The sequence below is a fragment of the Somniosus microcephalus genome, chromosome 25 (assembly GCF_052327205.1).
Source record: "Somniosus microcephalus isolate GS21.2 chromosome 25, FLI_Smic_1.0, whole genome shotgun sequence".
Taxonomy (NCBI): domain Eukaryota; kingdom Metazoa; phylum Chordata; class Chondrichthyes; order Squaliformes; family Somniosidae; genus Somniosus; species Somniosus microcephalus.
In genome coordinates, this window is record NC_141011.1 from 39,860,391 (window position 1) to 39,879,294 (window position 18,904).

The following is an 18,904-nucleotide window of genomic DNA, read 5'->3' on the forward strand; positions in this document are numbered from 1 at the left end:
AATTTATTGTTGTGTTATTAAAAGTTTTCAGTAAACCTCTTCATCAGCAAAGCATTATCCTACGCTTTCCCCTACCCCTGTCCAGTTTTTATCTTGGTTAAACGTGGCTGGCCAGTGTTTGACCCTGGTAAACCACAGCGGAGGCCGGTCATGGCCACTCCTTATGTCCACAAACCTGCACTTACCAGCAGAGAGCACTGGATAGTGTTTCGGAACAAGAACCATGGCTGATTTTACGCTCCCTCACTTCCCCTAACACAGAAGCACTAAGGCCAATTGTTGGGTCCTCCCCTTCATGCCACTGAGATTGACGGACATAGCACAGACTGGGGATCAAACTAGGACCTCTCTATTCTGTTTGACTCCGTACTACACGGAGCAGTGCTTTACCTAATTAGCTGTCAGAGGAGCTGCCAAGATCGCTTTTACACACCAATGGCTTGGAGTAAATAACATGGCAATATATTTGTCTCAGACTACTCATGGTTTCGAAAGTCTTGGGGAGAAGGGGTACTGTCAGGGCCACAGTCTTCTGATTAGCTAACACTAATGCTGCTGCTATGACCAGCCAACGGGAGCTGCGTGTCTCTCCATGACAGGAACATAAAGTTAATCGAAGGGTACAGCAGTGTAAAGTAGTAAGCAATGCAAATGTACCAGTATATCTCCACAGAGTCAGGTCCTGACTTGACTAGAGTAGAATTGTGTGAGACACCGAAGGAGCCGCTCCCCATTTGGGCTTTGCACCACATGGAGTGTAACTCCAGTGCAGGGTAAAGACAGACTGGCAGGGGAGTGGAATTGTCAATGAAGTATCAGTGGTCGTTCTCTCGTCTCTGTTGGAAAGTTGGAAATTCAAGCCCCTCTTCTGGTACCTGAGTGTTTAATCTAGGCTATCACCTCAGTACAGTACTGATTGAGTGCGGCATGGTTGGAGGTGCCGTCTTTTGGATGGGACGTTAAACCGAGGCTCTGCCTGAATGTAACATATCACACGGTACTATTTGAATAAGAGCAGCGGACTTTTCCTGATGTTCCAGGCAACATTTAACCCTCGACCAACACCAGCAAGATGTTGGAAATCCGAAATAACAACAGAAAATGCTGGAAAAACTCAGCAGGTCAGGCAACATCCATGGAGAGAAATTTGAGTTGACGTTTCGGGTCGAACCCTTCTTCAAAACTGGAAAGAAAAGAAATTAGATTGAAGGCAGGGCTGCGATCGGACAAAAGAAGTGAAAGAAACAAAAGAGCTAGACGAGATGGTAATAGGCTGAGATTAGGTGTAAAGTGTACTGGCAGGGCAAGAGATAGCTGCCAGGTGTGAGAGAGAAACAAAAGGAAAGGGGGGGGGGGGGGAAAGGAGTGGAAAAATTACAAGAAAAAATGTGTAATGGGGCCGAGGTTATGATCTGAAATTGTTGAACTCGATATTGAGTCCAGAAGGCTGCAGAGTGCCTAATCGGAAGATGAGGTGCTGTTCCTCGAGTTTACGTTGAGCTTCCGTGGAACAATACAGCATTAACTGGTCTTCATGTCATTGCTATTGGTGGGCGCTGCACAAATTGCCTCACGTGCCTGTCTATAAAACAACATTGACTACAGTTCACAAGTAATTCATTAGCTGTTTTCTTTCATTCATTCTTGGGATGTGGGCGTCGCTGGCAAGGCCAGCATTTATTGCCCGTCACTAGTTGCCCTTGCGCTGGTGGTGGTGAGCCGCCTTCTTGAACCGCTGCAGTCTGTGTGGTGAAGGTACTCCCACGGTGCTGTTAGGTAGAGAGTTCCAGGATTTTGACCCAGCAACTGAAGGAACGGCGATATAAGTTGGGATAAATGTGTGATTTAGGGGGAAAATTGGAGGTGATGATGTTCCCATGCGCCAGCTGCCCTTGTTCTTCTAGGTGGTGGAGATCGCGGGTTTGGGAGGTGCTGTCAAAGAAGCCTTGGCGAGTTGCTACAGTGCATCCTGTAGATGGTACACACTGCAGCCACGGTGCGCCGGTGGTGGAGGGAGTGAATGTTTAAGCAGTGAAGCGCTTTGGAATATCCCGAGGACTTGAACGGTGCTATATATCAATATCGTTCTTCCATTTCAACTTTTTATTAACTTATTTGGATGATATTTAAATGTTTTGAGGCTGATTTCAACAGAATAAGTGTAGCCAAAAAGGACAGTAAGGTGAAGCTGGGCAGCTGCAATCTTAGCTTTCTCTACTAAAGCTGTTGTTGGTGCAGTCTTAGCAATAAATTTGCTTACTAGTGATCCGTGACTGTCCTCTGTTATTTCCTGAAGAAAATAAAAAATTGTTTGTGAACATTTTATAAAAAGATTGTAAGGAAATATTCTTGCAATAATTAAAATTTAGAACAAAAAGGTGTGGAGTTTGCATCAGTGAGAAAGTTATACCTGGCAGCAAAGCATGGCTTCTGCGGTGCTTGTAGATTTAAGCGTGAAGTTGCGCCTGCTGCACTGGATCTTACGGTACTTCCTCTCTGTCTCGCTTCACTTCAGGAAACTCCAGCAGACGGTCTGGAGCCTGCAGTGAACAGATTTATTTATTTTTCTGCAGTTTAAGCATACCAACAACAGCAACAGCAGAAAACTTTCCAATAGTAAGTTGGCAGCATTGCAGCCTCAGCTGAATTGATGTCCTCTGTCCTGCGCCTGCCCCTGCCCCTAATACTGAGCCAGCATTTTCTTTGCCTTTTCTTATTTTTCTACAAGTTGCTGACTCATGCTGTGGTGGGGTTCCATGGGCACTGCAAGCCTCTGGTGCCTTGCCCAAGGAACGAGCCCAGACAAAGAGTGTTGGCTGGCTATTCTACCAAGGGGGGAATTGCAGCAAAGCCCAATTATCTCCTTACCCAATGTGTCTTTTTCAGCAGGGGTCACTACACCATGATCAGGGGCAAGAACCACGGCAGATATTCCTCTCCCCCACAGCCCCCCCCTCCCCTCCGCCCCACCAGCCCAGGGTTTTTAAGGTCAATTCTAGTGCCCCTACCACTCCTCCCCTTGAGGTCAGCTAAACTCAGCACCAACAAGTGATAGAACCTCCTGGTCTGTACGGCTCAGTTCCAGACCGGTCGGTGCTCTTGCCTGCCTGGGGGTGGGGGGGGAACAAGCTGACCACTTTTTTTAATTAGACATTTTAAGATGAATCATTTATGAATTTATTGAAAATAGAGATAGAAAGCATAACTCCTATTTCCCTCTCTTGTTCAGGAACGGGGATCACTACCAAGGAGACTGGGTCCTGGACCGGCGGCAAGGCCATGGCATGCTACAGTGTGCAGATTGTTCCCTATACGAGGTATTCCTATTTGCCAGTAGATGTCACTGTGACCATGCTCTTCATCTCAAAGGCACCACATTGCAGGGTTTAACAGACTGCAAGTTTTCAGAAGCAGAAGGCAACTGAAATTTCTAAAGCTGCAATTTTATTTCACAAAAGTCTAGGAATAACACTTTGCAAAATGTTCCACGGTTTCTCTTTGCTTTACTTTCCCCCCACACCTCGACTTTCCTCCCGTTCCTCGCCTGACAAGGTTGACACTTACTCGGTCACCCCTCCAACAGTGGCGTCAGCCCTGCCATATCTCAACCAAGTGGCCATTCTTCATGTGAGAGCTTGTACAGTAAGCATCAGCAGGCTGTTTGACCATGGAGGGCAACGCAGCTGACCCCAGTCCGATGCTCACCCAATGTTGTCACGTGCCTTGTGGGCTCCACATAAATGTTGAAATCAATGTTCCCGTTAATTCCTAATGTGTCTCAAGTTGCTGATACTATCTTGATTTAGGATTTGTCCACCAAGAAGAGAACAGCCCATTTCAAACCTTCAGGCCCACCAAATTCAAACGGGGCAAACCAGGATAAATAGAACTGAGTTGCCTCAACTTAATCGGCCAGATTGCCAGGGTTGGATACGGCTCATGTGGCGTAGGTTGGACTCCGCCGACTTCACTAGATGAGGCGTCTGGACCAATTGTGACACTTGAACCTCAGTCCCATCTGAGATCAGCTAATGCAGCACAGACTGGGGATTGAGGGTGGCACCTTCCAGTTCAGTACCGTAGCACATGGTCCATTTACAGCGCTAAGCTCTCAGGTTTAAGTGTTGTGATTCTCTGGATTGAAGCTTTTTCTAAAAGTGCAGAATGAACGTACCAGCTTTTGAACTAAACCCCAAAGTCTTTCTCTTGGGAATAGAACTCGATTTAAAATTTAAAACGCTTGTATGCAAAGTGTTTTTTTTTAACTCTGAGAAGCAGTGGGAGCCTCATGGGGCAGTAAATGGGTGTTCAGCCCGCTGAGAGCGATGTGGGGGGTTCACCCTGCTGTGGAGTGATAGATGGCGGTTCCCCCTTTGTGGGATTGTTAATGGGGATTTATATGGAGCCCCCGTGGAGCAATGCGGCGGTGAATTCCCAATCCAGGCTGAGCCATTGAAGGAGAAAGTCAGGGGGGGATTGTTGCAGGCTGCTTCAGCTGGGTTATAGGACACCATTGACAAAGGCCTGGGAGCTGGTGGCCAGCCTACCCCCTCAGCTGGGGAATGGTTCGTGCCTTGAGGAAGGGAGATGGGAACAAAATAATGAGACGTATATTTTTGTGCAGTCCTAAATAAATAGTCTTCTATAAAAATGATTTTCCTCTACCATTTTGTTCCCTTTTCTTTCCTTTTTAGCTCTGGCTATAAAACAGAATCAGAAAAGTGCACAACTCCCTCGAACGTCTCTTAAATGGCAGTGTTCTATGGGGGGGGGGGGGGCGGCGACCAGCAAATTTAAAGCTGGTCTTGGCAGAAAGTAGAACTTTGGCACTCGAATGGTTAACTCCTGCAGGACTGTGGATGCCATTTGGTGTCATTGCCCACTGCAGGCTCCAGGCTCCAGGCTCCAGTCTCCCCAGACGTCAGTAGTGCAGCTGTGTGGAGTGCGTGCAGGCAGGAACACGTTACCTCACCATGGCACTGTGTAATGAATGAATTAATTCAGATTCAGTGCCCGATAACATCACTTTCCCATAGTATAATCACTTCTCTTTTCACACCATTCACTGGAACTGTTTTTATGTGTGTATGTATTTGGGAATTTAGGTTAGTTACAAATTTTTTATCTTTGAATATTCTGAGCTCCTGGAATCCTGATGAACTGAAACCTGCCAAAGGTCACAATGTGAGGAGTAAAGGGTAATAGACTCCAACCTTTGTTGAACAATTCCTCCTTCTCTGCTATCCTGATATGGGCCTCCTGTACATCCTCTCCATGCCGTCTCTCCATTACACTATTGGTAGCAGACTCTTCAGCTCGCTGGGCCCTACTCTCTGGAACTCTCTTCCCTTATCCCCTGTCCTTTACTGTCTCTCCCACATTTTCAAAAGCCTTCGACCATGCCTTCAGTCTCCTCCCTAGCTCCTCGTCATGCTCGGCATGAAGTGCCTTCTGCCTTCTTGAATAAAGAGATAGAAAACTGTCTATTTTCCCTTTAGCTGAGAGTAGGACTGTCTGCGGTCTGTAATTCTCTATGTCTCGAGTCACTGCCATATGATCATAAGAAAAGGTCGAGGAGGAGAAAAGGCTATTGAGGCCATCAACTTCACGCTGTTACTCCACCTCCCCCCGCCCAGCGCCCACCTCCCCCCGCCCAGCGCCCACCTCCCCCCCGCCCAGCGCCCACCTCCCCCCGCCCAGCACCCACCTCCCCCCGCCCAGCACCCACCTCCCCCCGCCCAGCACCCACTGTAGTGTATGTACCTTTAAGAGGAACTATGTTTTTGAAGCCCCTGTATACTGTAGTACCAGTAGTGACCACTCGGGTATATAAGCCTGTGTAGCGTCTTGTGTTGTTAGTTCACCGCCAGACTTGGTTCAGTAAACACTTGTTAAATCAACTCCTGCATTCCGTGTCTCCATTAACACACGGATCTAACAGTGGCGACGAGTTAGAAACGAACTTACCTGCAATTCGGCAGCACCTCAAGGGGATCGATTCCTCAGACGAAGGTCGAAGCCAGAAGCAAGAGAAAAAAAAGTAACTTGAAGAAACTCGAAAACGAGGGCCAGGCTTGGTCTCCAGTCTGTGGTTTCCCCCAGCTAAATGGGCTGGTGGCAGGTAGTGCACTGATCCTTCCTGGGCTGCGGCGGGCTAGAGCTCGATCGGGTGGCTCTGCAACAGGGCCGGGCAGCGAGTCGGGAAGCAGAAGCAAAGAGAGAGAGGGTGGAGCACTCAGGGCGCGGCCGGTGCTGTGAAGCAGGTCGGCGTTCAGACCGAGCAGAGGGAGGGGAAAGTCCCAGAGGGTCCGCTCCACGACGGGAACGGTTCTCCAAGTAACGGAGAAACTATTGAAGTGCTATAAAAAAAAATATAGAAATACCGCGAAAAACTGCAGGTCGCAACGGGAACCGCGGAGAACAGCGTTGGCGGCAGCGGCGGGAAAGCGCGGGAGGCGCCATCTTAACTCGGCGGGGAAGAAAGAAAAGCGCGGGAAGCGCCATTTTAGATTTTCAAGATGCCGAAGACTGGCAATATTACTGCTTTCGATAGTGATATAGAAGATTGGACCACATATGTGGAAAGAGTGGAGGTATATTGCAAGGCGAATGAAGTAGCGGATGATAAAAAGGCATCGGTACTTCTAAATCTGATGGGCGCAAGGACATACGGGCTGTTACGAAACTTGATCACTCCAGCCAAACCGATGGACAAGAATTTTAATGAGATTGTTGATACCTTACAGGAGCACTTAAACCCAACACCGCTGCTGATAGCGGAACGATTCAAATTCTTCAGGAGGTATCAGCACAAGAATGAAAGTAACACTGATTACCTCACCGAATTACGAAAGCTGTCAAAGCACTGCCAATTCAGGGCAGGACTGGCAGATTCTCTACGAGACAAATTCGTCTGCGGTCTCCTAAGCGAAGGAACACAGAAAAGACTACTTTCTGAGAAAGATTTGACACTGGACAAGGCTTTCAGTATGGCTGTATCATATGAAGCAGCAGCAAGAGGAGCTGCAGAGATACAGCAAAAGCCACAGGACTTCGGCGCCCATGAAATGACACAGGGTTTCGAGAGATGTTATCGCTGCGGCAGATCCACCCATGACCAGAAGGACTGCTGGTTCAAGGACAAAACATGCAGGCAATGCGGAAAGATGGGACACATTGCACGTGTATGCAGATCGGGAAAGAAATCCACTGACAGTAAGAAGGTCAATAAGGAAAAGTACAGAAAGGTACAAATGATGACGGACAGTAGCTCCGAAGACCAGAAGAGCGATAGCGACTCCGGAAACAAGAGACTAAGCTGTCTCAAATTACATAATGTAATCGCCAAAGAAGATTACCAGACCATTTGGGTTACCCTCATGATAGCGGGGTCCCCAGTCAAAATGGAGCTAGATACAGGATCAGCTCTGACCGTCATAAGTCGATGGGATTACGAGCGGCTATTTCCGCATATACCTTTGAAAGACACATCCATTGTCTTGAAGACATATACGGGGCAGAAAGTATACCCCAGAGGGAAAATAAGGGTGCCTGTTGTATACAACGGCAAGGAAATACAGAAGTTGTATTTATACGTTCTGCAAGATGGTGGTCCACCGTTGTTGGGACGTGAATGGATCAGAAAGATACGTTTAGACTGGCACTCCATTCAGGCACTGACGGTGACCAGTAAGAAAAAAAACGATGATGACGTCATACCTGGACGATTAAAAGAAATCTTGGCTAACGCCAAAGAAGTGTTTCAACAGGAACTAGGAACCCTGAATGTGTGGATCCAGAGTGGTGATTCCACCCAAACTCAAGGATAGAGTGCTAAAGGAGCTTCACGAGGGGCATCTGGGTGGAGTGAAAATGAAGAACTTAGCCAGAGCGTTTGTGTGGTGGCCAGGTATCAATGGAGACATCGAAGAAATGACCAAGAGCTGTCTAGGATGCCAGAAGGTCCAAAACGCCCCACCACAAGCCCCTCTACATCCATGGGAGTGGCCCTCATCTCCATGGCAAAGGGTACATATCGACTTTGCTGGTCCATTTATCGACTCAATGTTCTTAATCGCGGTGGATGCACACTCCAAGTGGCCGGAGGTAATAAAGATGTCCTCCACCACCACTGAAAAACCATCACAGTATTAAGGACCATATTCACCGGGAATGGGCTGCCTGAACAGATCTGTTCTGATAATGGACCGCAATTTGTAGCCGAAGAATTCAGGAAGTTCTTAAAAAACAATGGGGTTAAGCACTACACGTCCGCCCCATACCATCCCGCCACCAATGGATTGGCTGAAAGGTTTGTCCAGACCTTCAAGAAGGCCATAAAGGCCATGGGTAATGAAGACATAAATCTACAACATAAGGTAGATAACTTCTTGTTTGCGTACAGGAATGCAACACGTGGTTACAAACCAAACCCCCGCCATGATGTTTTTCAATAGAAGACTAAGATGCCGGCTGGATTTGGTCAAGCCAAACGTCAGAAGGGACGTAGAGAACCGGCAATTTCAAAGCATGAATGAAAGGCCAACTAGAACCTTCCAGATAGGTCAACCAGTTTTGGCCCGGGACTACCGTACCGAGAAATGGCAGCCTGGAACTATTTGCACACGACTAGGACCGCTGATGTATACCGTGGACATTGGAGAAAGCATAATAAGGTGCCATGCTGACCAGATCATAGAGTCATCCGAAAAAGGACAACCTACACCACAACTCTATACGCCTAGTGATGAAGCAGAGATACACATAGTATCTACCTCCGATCCGGTGATACTGGAACCAGATGAACCCGACACTGGCATTGAAGCCGAATCGACCTTGCCAAAAGAACCTACTACACCACCGAGGCGTTATCCGGACCAAGTCAGGAAGCCTCCAGAGAGACTGAATTTGTAATTGATTAACTTCAGCAAATGTGTATATTATTGTTATTGTAAAAATGTAATTTAATGATTACTTAAAATGTTATGTACTATTTATCTAAAAGGGGAGGAATTGTAGTGTATGTACCTTTAAGAGGAACTATGTTTTTGAAGCCCCTGTATACTGTAGTACCAGTAGTGACCACTCGGGTATATAAGCCTGTGTAGCGTCTTGTGTTGTTAGTTCACCTCCAGACTTTGTTCAGTAAACACTTGTTAAATCAACTCCTGCATTCCGTGTCTCCATTAACACACGGATCTAACACCCACCTCCCCCCGCCCAGCACCCACCTCCCCCCGCCCAGCACCCACCTCCCCCCGCCCCGCGCCCACCTCCCCCCGCCCAGCGCCCACCTCCCCCCGCCCAGCACCTTCCTGATTTTCTTCTCCCCACCATTTTCGGCCGTGCCTTTGAACGCCTAGGCCCTAAGCTCTGAAATTCCCTCCCTAAACCTCTCCCCCTCTCCTCATCTCCCCCTCTCCTCATCTCCCCCTCTCCTCATCTCCTCATCTCTCCCTCTCCCCATCTCTCCCTCTCCTCATCTCCCCCTCTCCTCATCTCTCCCTCTCCTCATCCCCCCCCTCTCCTCATCTCCCCCTCTCCTCATCTCCCCCTCTCCTCATCTCCCCCGCTCCTCATCTCCCCCTCTCCTCATCTCCTCATCTCCCCCTCTCCTCATCTCCCCCTCTCCCCCCCTCCTCATCTCCCCCTCTCCTCATCTCCCCCTCTCCTCATCTCCCCCTCTCCTCATCTCCCCCTCTCCTCATCTCCCCTCTCCTCATCTCTCCCTCTCCTCATCTCTCCCTCTCCTCATCTCTCCCTCTCCTCATCTCTCCCTCTCCTCATCTCCCCTCTCCTCATCTCTCCCTCTCCTCATCTCTCCCTCTCCTCATCTCCCCCTCTCCTCATCTCCCCCTCTCCTCATCGCTCCCTCTCCTCATCGCTCCCTCTCCTCATCGCTCCCTCTCCTCATCGCTCCCTCTCCTCATCGCTCCCTCTCCTCATCTCTCCCTCTCCTCATCTCTCCCTCTCCTCATCTCTCCCTCTCCTCATCTCTCCCTCTCCTCATCTCTCCCTCCCCTCATCTCCCCCTCTCCTCATCTCCCCCTCTCCTCATCTCCCCCTCTCCTCATCTCCCCCTCTTCTCATCTCCCCCGCTCCTCATCTCCCCCTCTCCTCATCTCCCCCTCTCCTCATCTCCCCCTCTCCTTATCTCCCCCTCTCCTCATCTCCCCCTCTCCCCATCTCCCCCTCTCCCCCCCTCCTCATCTCCCCCTCTCCTCATCTCCCCTCTCCTCATCTCTCCCTCTCCTCATCTCTCCCTCTCCTCATCTCTCCCTCTCCTCATCTCTCCCTCTCCTCATCTCCCCTCTCCTCATCTCTCCCTCTCCTCATCTCCCCCTCTCCTCATCTCTCCCTCTCCTCATCTCCCCCTCTCCTCATCTCCCCCTCTCCTCATCTCCCCCTCTCCTCATCGCTCCCTCTCCTCATCGCTCCCTCTCCTCATCTCTCCCTCTCCTCATCTCTCCCTCTCCTCATCTCTCCCTCTCCTCATCGCTCCCTCTCCTCATCTCTCCCTCCCCTCATCTCTCCCTCCCCTCATCTCTCCCTCTCCTCATCTCTCCCTCTCCTCATCTCTCCCTCTCCTCATCTCTCCCTCCCCTCATCTCTCCCTCCCCTCATCTCTCCCTCCCCTCATCTCTCCCTCCCCTCATCTCTCCCTCTCCTCATCTCTCCCTCTCCTCATCTCTCCCTCTCCTCATCTCTCCCTCTCCTCATCTCTCCCTCTCCTCATCTCTCCCTCTCCTCATCTCTCCCTCTCCTCATCTCTCCCTCTCCTCATCTCTCCCTCTCCTCATCTCCCCCTCTCCTCATCTCCCCCTCTCCTCATCTCTCCCTCTCCTCATCTCCCCCTCTCCTCATCGCTCCCTCTCCTCATCGCTCCCTCTCCTCATCGCTCCCTCTCCTCATCGCTCCCTCTCCTCATCGCTCCCTCTCCTCATCGCTCCCTCTCCTCATCTCTCCCTCTCCTCATCTCTCCCTCTCCTCATCTCTCCCTCTCCTCATCGCTCCCTCTCCTCATCGCTCCCTCTCCTCATCGCTCCCTCTCCTCATCGCTCCCTCTCCTCATCGCTCCCTCTCCTCATCGCTCCCTCTCCTCATCGCTCCCTCTCCTCCTCTCTCCCTCTCTCCCCCTCTCTACCTCTCCTAGTTTAAGATCCTCCTTTTGGCCACCTGTCCCAATATCTCTCTATCAGGCACGGTTTCAGATTTTGTCTGATAACGTTCCTGTGAAACGTCTTGTGATATTTTACTACGTTAAAGGCGCTATATAAATGCAAGTTGTTTTTTTCTTAACTTCACGTGAATTACGTTGTGATCTTAAGATTGGCATAACCCAAAAAATCTCAACCTATGATGGGAAAAGCAAAAGATACTGATTATAAACAGACTTAATCCCAACAATAAACCAAGCTTGTTCTATGGAATATCGTTTTTATCACTTGACTCCTCATAAAAGGAGTTTCCCCATTAGCATGCAGTTACAGTAGCCTGGTGCCTATGGTACTGGCCTAGCAACCCAGAGGCCGTGAGTTCAAATCCCACCACGGCCAGTAGTGAAGGAGATCATTTGTGGGCTAGCAGCAGAAAAAATATCACCATGGTAACGAGGAGTGAGCAATGAATAGCGGCACCCACAAAGTTGTGTAACGGCTGAGTGCATTAAGGAACAGACTTGGAGGAGTTACTGAGCCTGACAATGCAAGAGAGCTGAACCAACATAAGTGGGACGAAGTCAATTAGACCGTGTGCTTCAGTGGCTGTCACTTCGACTGTGTATGTGACTTTCAGCTCCTTCGCACTGTAATGCGCAGCAACTCCTCCCAGCCCGAACCCTCGATAGTTTTGTCACTCATCATCACCAAACAAAAAAAATTCAAACAAATCAGCAGAAATAGACCCAACTGAGCAAAGAAACAAGAGAATCTCAACTCTGTCCTTGTTTTAAAGCTCCCTACTTTAAGATGCTTTGCTTGTCTATAGTGCTGACAGTGGGACTTTGGAAAATGCAAAGCACTTAACAAAACAATTCTGTAATAATCCGGCGACTGGGTAATGAATCATCGCTGAGTACTCGCGGCTGGGGCTGTGGAGTTTTGCATGGGGAATTGCTATCCGCCTGTAAGAATGAATGTTTGGATTTGCTGCAAATACGTCTCTGCGTGTTGGTTGCCGAAGACTAGTGCAAACAGCACTTAATCATTTAGAAACTCTTGGCTGCACTATGACAAATATGTGAATGTAATGCAAATTTATGCTGAGAGCTGGCCTTCAGGTTTTTAGCCGCAGTTTCTTCTTCCTTCGCACCTCCCTCTGAAGGTCAGAGTGATGGGGATTGGCGTAAATCTTCTGTCATATCCTCTTCTGTGAAAATGTTGCTGTCATTCCCAGCAAGGGGAGATAGCAGCGAGGGTGATGGTTTTAATATTTTAAACTGGCTGGCAAGCCAAAAATTCCTTGCTTAATTCTTCCCTGCCCCCCAACCCCCACACACCCACCTCCATAACACTTGAGTGGTGAGGCCCATTCAAGCTCTCCTGGGATCAACAGGCTCAGGGCAGATAAAGGATATGAGCCATTGGTGTGTAAGCTTGCCTTGGTTGGTCGCACTCAATATAAGTCGTTGGATGTAAGCGCTTTGGGATGTCCTGAGGATGTGATAAAGTGCCATATAAATGCAAGTTCTTTCTTTCAAAACTTCGATGAAGCTGCTTATTGCCGTAAATTTCAGTTTTTCACTAGCTGATTTCAGTCGGGCAGCACTAGCAGCTGGCCTGAGTCAGTGGCACTCTCACCTGAGTCAGAAGGTTGTGGGTTCAAGTCCCACTCCAGAGACTTGAACACAAAAATCTAGGCTGACACTCCAGTGCAGTATTGAGGGAGTGCTGCACTGTCGGAGGTGTCGTCTTTCAGATGAGACGTTAAACCGCGGCCCCATCTGCCCACTTAGGTGGCACTATTTCGAAGATGACCAGGGGGGTTATCCCCGGTGTCCTGGCTAATATTTATCCCTCAACCAACATAACAAAAACATTATCTGGTCATTATCACATTGCGGTTTGTGGGAGCTTGCTGTGTGCTCAGGCACCAGGCTTCTGTAACTGCCACATGTCCTACATTACAACAGTGACCACACTTCAGAAGTACTTCATTGGCTGTAAAGCACTTTGGGACATCCTGAGGTCGTGAAAGGCGCTATAGAAATTTAAGTCTTTTCTTTCTTTTGTGAACATCCCTGGGTTAGGAAGAGGCAAGGTCTACTCTACCCTATTCACATGCCTCGATCCCAGCCTTAGAAGGACAGCCCTACTGTACCAGTGTGACATTTCCCTTCCCCACACCTTACCACCTTTGACAGCTCCCTGAGGGAGATTGCCAATTTAGTACCAAATTATGGGCAGTATATCAGTTGAGAGCCTGAAACTCAGTTCACTTAAGAACCTTAGAACTGGCTGAGAGAGGAGACATTCATCCCATCAGCCGATCACTCTTGAGCTGGACTCAGACAGACAGTGAGCTAAAATAAGCACAGAAAGGGAACTGGGCAATCTCGTGCGTTAGCGCACTATTGTAGGGTGGGAGGAGGCTGGTGTGGAGCATAAACACTGGCATGGACCAGATGGGTCAAATGGCCTGTTTCTGTGCTGTACAATCTATGTAATTCCAAGTAAGGTCGGCCCGAGTTCCTGTTCTTCAACCACCCCCACCCTCCCCAACTGGAAGCGCGGGTGGATGAATGCCGGACGAGGTCAGGATCAGGCTTAGCTGTGATGTCCTCCACATTCAGATAGCCTGTCAAAGCTCACACAGGCAGAGGGCCACTGGATGAGGAAATAAGTGGCCTGGCACAAAGTGGAGAATGTGAATTTTTAAATAAACTTGTTTTGTTCCTACCTGAGTGAGGGAAGGGGAGAAAATTGGAAGAAAAAATAAACTTTCAAAATTAAACATTCCCAAAGTGATGGTGCAGTGAGTTAGCACTCTGCCTTCAGACTCAGACCAATGGGACGAGAGTGTGCTCTCTGTGCAACCTGTGGGAGTCCTACATGAAAAAACTGCATGGTCACTCCCAGTTCCTCATTGGCCAGGAACCACACAGAAACTCATTTGATAATCCCATGAAGAGGAGGTCATAAGAATGGCTGGAAATGTTACACTGGTTAAGTGAGGAATACTCTTCTAAGACTGAGGTTAGATATGTAAGTAAGGCAGTGCACTGGGAACTTTATTCTGCGTCTAACCTCTGCTGTGTCCAACCTGGGAATTCTCATTGCTAACCCTGGGTTCAAAAAGTGGAAAAGTTTCCCATTCCCTCGCACTGCCACCCCTAACTTTGACTCTTTTTAGTTTGCCCTTGAATTACAAGACATTAAGACAAGCATACCATTTAATTGATCCATTAATTGGCGCTTTACTATTCAAATTTGAGACATGATAGAATCATAGAGAAGGACCATTCGGCCCATTGCACCTGAACCTGTACTAGCTCTTCAACGGGAGCTACCTACTCTAATCCTAATCCCATTTCCCTACCCTTTCCCTCTATGCTTTTTATATTCTTTCTTTTTAAATGCCTATCCAGTTCCCTTTTAAATAATGTTGTAATCTCTATCTCAACAGCCCCTTGTAGTAAAGTTTTCCATGTTCTAATAGCCATCTGTGTGGGGGAAAACATTCTTCTCACTTTCCTCTTCATTCTTCTAAAATTCTGGAGTGGATTCCTCTCTTATAATTCCCTCTCGGCCATCTGTTTCCTTGCATGTGTTTTATTGAAAATATTCCAGGGAGTTCATTTGCTTTCCTCTGTGTCCTGTTCAATGGACACAAGGGCATTCTGTTATACACAAAAGGTTGAGAATGGAGAAAATATTCGAATGTTGCTGCCACTAGTGGCTCAGTTTCTAAGTGCACTGACCAGTGTGTCACGAAGCTACACAGACCAGAAAGGTTCGATACCCAGGCTGCATCTCAACCAGGGTGGCGAAAGGTACAAGTTGACTCAGTATCCCTGGGCTAGGGAGGGGAAAATTAACCCGACTTCCTGCTCCTGATGACTCAAGGTCTCTCAGGTGAGGGAATAAGATTGAGCTTCTCTTTGGGCCCCCTAAGGTTGAATAACCTGTTTACATGGTCATTTGGGCAAGGTATTGGAGGGTAACCCATGCTTGTGGAACTGTATGCCAATATGAGTCAAGGAAAGGAGGGGAGGAAATTGGATGTGTTGTATTCAGACTGCACCTGTGAGTTTGACTGCGCTGTATGGTTGGATCAGAGCATTTGAATCACATCAAATCATTTCAGACAGCGAAAAGAATATTACCACTGCAGCCCTAATTCACTCTGCCCAATGGATTGGTGAATACTGACACAATATATCCCCCTTATAGTTCCAGACTCGTTAACCAATCCTCATACAAGCTAATATATTAGCCCCAAGATGATCTGTACATCCTGGTGAGGGACAGAGGTGTAGAGGAACTGTACGCACAGAGTCTAAAAGGGACGGTTTAGGGCCAGAAAACGAATTCACCAGGACGTACAGTCCCTCTTGGGGGTAATATATTAGCTTGGATTGAGGATTGGTTAACGGACCGAAAACAGAGAGTAGGAATAAACAGGTCACTTTCGAGTTGACAGGTTGTAACTACTGGGGTACCGCAAGGATCAGTGCTTGGGCCTCGGCTATTTACAATCTATATTAATGATTTGGATGAGGGGACTGAGTGTAAGTTTGTTGACGATACAAAGCTAGGTGGGAAAGTAAGCTGTGAGGAGGACACAAAGAGGCTGCAAAAGGGTATAGACTGGTTAAGTGAGTGGGCAGGAACATGGCAGATGGAGTATAATGTGTGGAAATGTGAAATGATCTACTTTGGTAGGAAGAGTAGAAAAGCAGAATATTTTTTAAAAAGTGAGAGACCAGTAAATGTTGGTATTCAGAAGGATTTGGGTGCCCTTGTACACGAATCACAGAACGTTAGCATGCAGGTACAGCAAGCAGTTAGGAAGGCAAATGGTATATTAACCTTTACTGCAAGGGGGTTGGAGTATAAGAGTAAGGAAATCTTGCTGCAATTATGTAGGGCTTTGGTGAGACAACACCTAGAGTACTGTTTTGGTCTCCTTACCTAAGGAAGGATCTACTTGCCTTAGAGGGATTGCAATGGAGGTTCACTAGATTGATTCCTGGGATGAGAGGGTTGCCTACGAGGAAAGATTGAGTAGAATGTGCCTATATTCTCTGGAGTTTAGAAGAATGAGAGGTGATCTCATTGAAATGTATAAAATTCTTAGAGGGCTTGACAGGGTAGATGCTGAGAGACTCTTTCCTCTGGCTGGACAGTCTAGAAATAGGGGTCATAGTCTCAGGATAAGGGGTCGGCCATTTAGGACTGAGATGAGGCATTTCTTCATTCAGAGGGTTGTGAATCTTAGGCCCCGATTTCCCCCCCAGCCGTCGGGCGGGGTTTCAGGCGTGTGGGGGCTGAAAATCCAGAATTTGGGGGCCCCGACACCATCCCGCCCCACGTAAGTGTCGGGGACGGCGGGTACCCGCCCCACACTGGGATCCGCCGAAACCAGGCGGGAAGGGGATTAGTGCCAATTAACTGCCTGTTAACAGGTAGTTAACAGGCAGTTTTTAGCATAATCCCTATTTTGAGGGGTTTCGTGTGGGTTTCCTGACGGCTCCAAACCACGGCAGGTTAGAGCAGGCGGGCCGTCGGGTTGAAGGAGTTGGAGGGATCGCGATGTTGGTGCTCAGGCGAGTGATGGGTGCATGAGTGTAAAGGTAAGTGTGTTTAGTGTGTCTAAAGTGTGTAAAGAACTTTTACTTACCCGTACTTACCTTTACAGCCTTTCTTCCTGTAGCCGTCGGGAGCCCATCACTCAGCCAGAACTGAAAGCTGAACGGCTGCGATCTGTCAAAAGTGACAGCCTTCAGCTTTGAGTGCCGGTAAGAGTTCTAACTGAGTCTGTGCAGAATGACTCATGTCAGAACTCAGACTGTCAGTGTTTGACAGCTTCAAACAGCTGTAAAACACTGATATTTCATCTGTCAAAAACTCTTGACAGATGAAATTTTAGTCTGTGGCGTCACTTGTTGCCGGGTGGCCCTTAATTGGCCTGCTGAGCCCGCTGGGCGGGCTCAACAAGGTCAATCAAGGGAAAATCGCGCGGATTGGCCGGACATCGAAGTAGGCGGGTCAAAAACCCGAAAGGGGAAGTCCTGCCTTCTTCCCGACAGGTTCGGTAAAATCTACCCCTTTGGAATTCTCTATCCCAGAGGGCTGTGGATGCTCAGTTGTTGAGTATATTCAAGGCTGTGATTGATAGATTTTTGGGCACTAAGGAAATCAAGGGATATGGGGATAGGGCGGGAAAGTGATGTTGAGGTAGAAGATCAGCCACGATCTCATTGAATGGTGGAGCAGGCTCAAGGGGTCATATGGCCTTCTCGTGCTCCTATTTCTTATGTTCTTACGTAGGTCTATTTAGCATCTGTCTGGTTTTGGCTAGGATTCCAAAGCAGATATTTCACTATGGTTATTCCAAATGTTTGGAATACGGAGGGTTTGTTGGCTGCCTGTATATTGCCATCTCTCCCAGAGGAGGCCTTGCTCTCGTCCACACCTGCTCAGTCAGCTGTGGCTGTTTACTGCACGGAACAGGTGGGGATTCTTATAGGTCCTCTCACCTGTGAAATTTTAGGGAAGTAAGTTGATGGGAATGTGTTCCCTGTGCATTCCGGTCTCTCTAAAGGAGCGCGTTCGTTTCATCTCCCTGGACCCTTTCTCAGGAATACCTCCGAGAATCAGGCTGGTGTTATTTACAGGCCGACTCATGTGACTGTACACAAACATCCTGCATGCGTTAAAAGACACACAAACAGCTGCCGGCTGCATATCACTTATTACCGGAGTTGCTTTGGAAACCACCAATGCTTTTGTTGTGCACAGGGGTGGCAGGGTGGCACAGTATGTTTCAGCACTACTCTTTCAGCTCTGGGCATCAGATCCAAAGCCAACCAGCCAGACCAGGTTAGGGTGAAGCCTGACCAGTGTAGCGCATTCATTTTTGGTAAACGGCCTAGCTGGATAAATCAACAAGGTAATAAAAAAATCAAAGAGGCTGATTTGATCCAGTGGTTTCGGGACTCTCCCTGGGTCTTAGCATTACCATGTGCAGATAGTGTATGCTGGGCGGGCAGTAAGGGTGCCTACATATTCTTGAAGAGACAGTCAAAAACATTTGGCGGGGCGAAGTCGTCCTCACTAATATAACAATCTTGGCAATGAGATGCCCCCCATAGTCAAATAGCCTGCCAACACTCACTGTGTCGGCTCACATATGAAGAATGATCCAACTTGAACAAGGCGGTGGAGGCCTGCTGGTACCCGTGGAACTGTACGTCAGGAAGAGCCAGTACCCTCAGGAGAGGAAGTGGGGCAATAATGGGAGGGACAGGTATGACCTGTTGCACGCTTGTCTCGCTTATTTGCAGTTGGGAGGAAGTTTCTCAGAGTTTCTGATTATCGCTTTAAACTTGCTGCCATTTACGAGATTGTTTATAACTTTGTGAATTTTGTGCTCATCAAGATGAGGGACTGGGATTGGAGCACTTTACGTTTTGGCAGTGCCAACAGCAAACACTACCAGACTAGATATAGCGCTGTTGGGTGCAAAGCCAAACTCTCTCTACTCTGCTACAACAATGTGGCCCTATGGTACTGTAGGAGATGCAAGGTATTATAATGGCCATATGGTTCTGTAGTGGGGTGTGGTTCTGTAGTGGGGGGTGTGGTTCTATAGTGGGGGGGTGTGGTTCTGTGGGGGGTGTGGTTCTGTAGTGGGTGTGGTTCTGTAGTGGGGGGTGTGGTTCTGTAGTGGGGGGGTGTAATTT

General features: G+C 48.3%; 1 protein-coding gene across 6 annotated transcripts in view; it reads left to right on the forward strand.

The window, feature by feature from the left end:
- LOC147100723 (MORN repeat-containing protein 1-like) overlaps nucleotides 1-18,904 on the forward strand; it is a 166,396-nt gene that overhangs the window by 14,858 nt on the left and 132,634 nt on the right. For all 6 annotated transcript variants that reach the window (XR_015073540.1, XM_085967259.1, XM_085967258.1 and 3 more), the window contains exon 6: nucleotides 3,230-3,317. Coding sequence is in view for 5 of the 6 variants with exons in the window: in XM_085967259.1 (XP_085823385.1) it covers nucleotides 3,230-3,317 (88 nt within the window). In the remaining variant the exon portion in view is untranslated. The remainder of the gene's footprint in view (nucleotides 1-3,229; nucleotides 3,318-18,904) is intronic.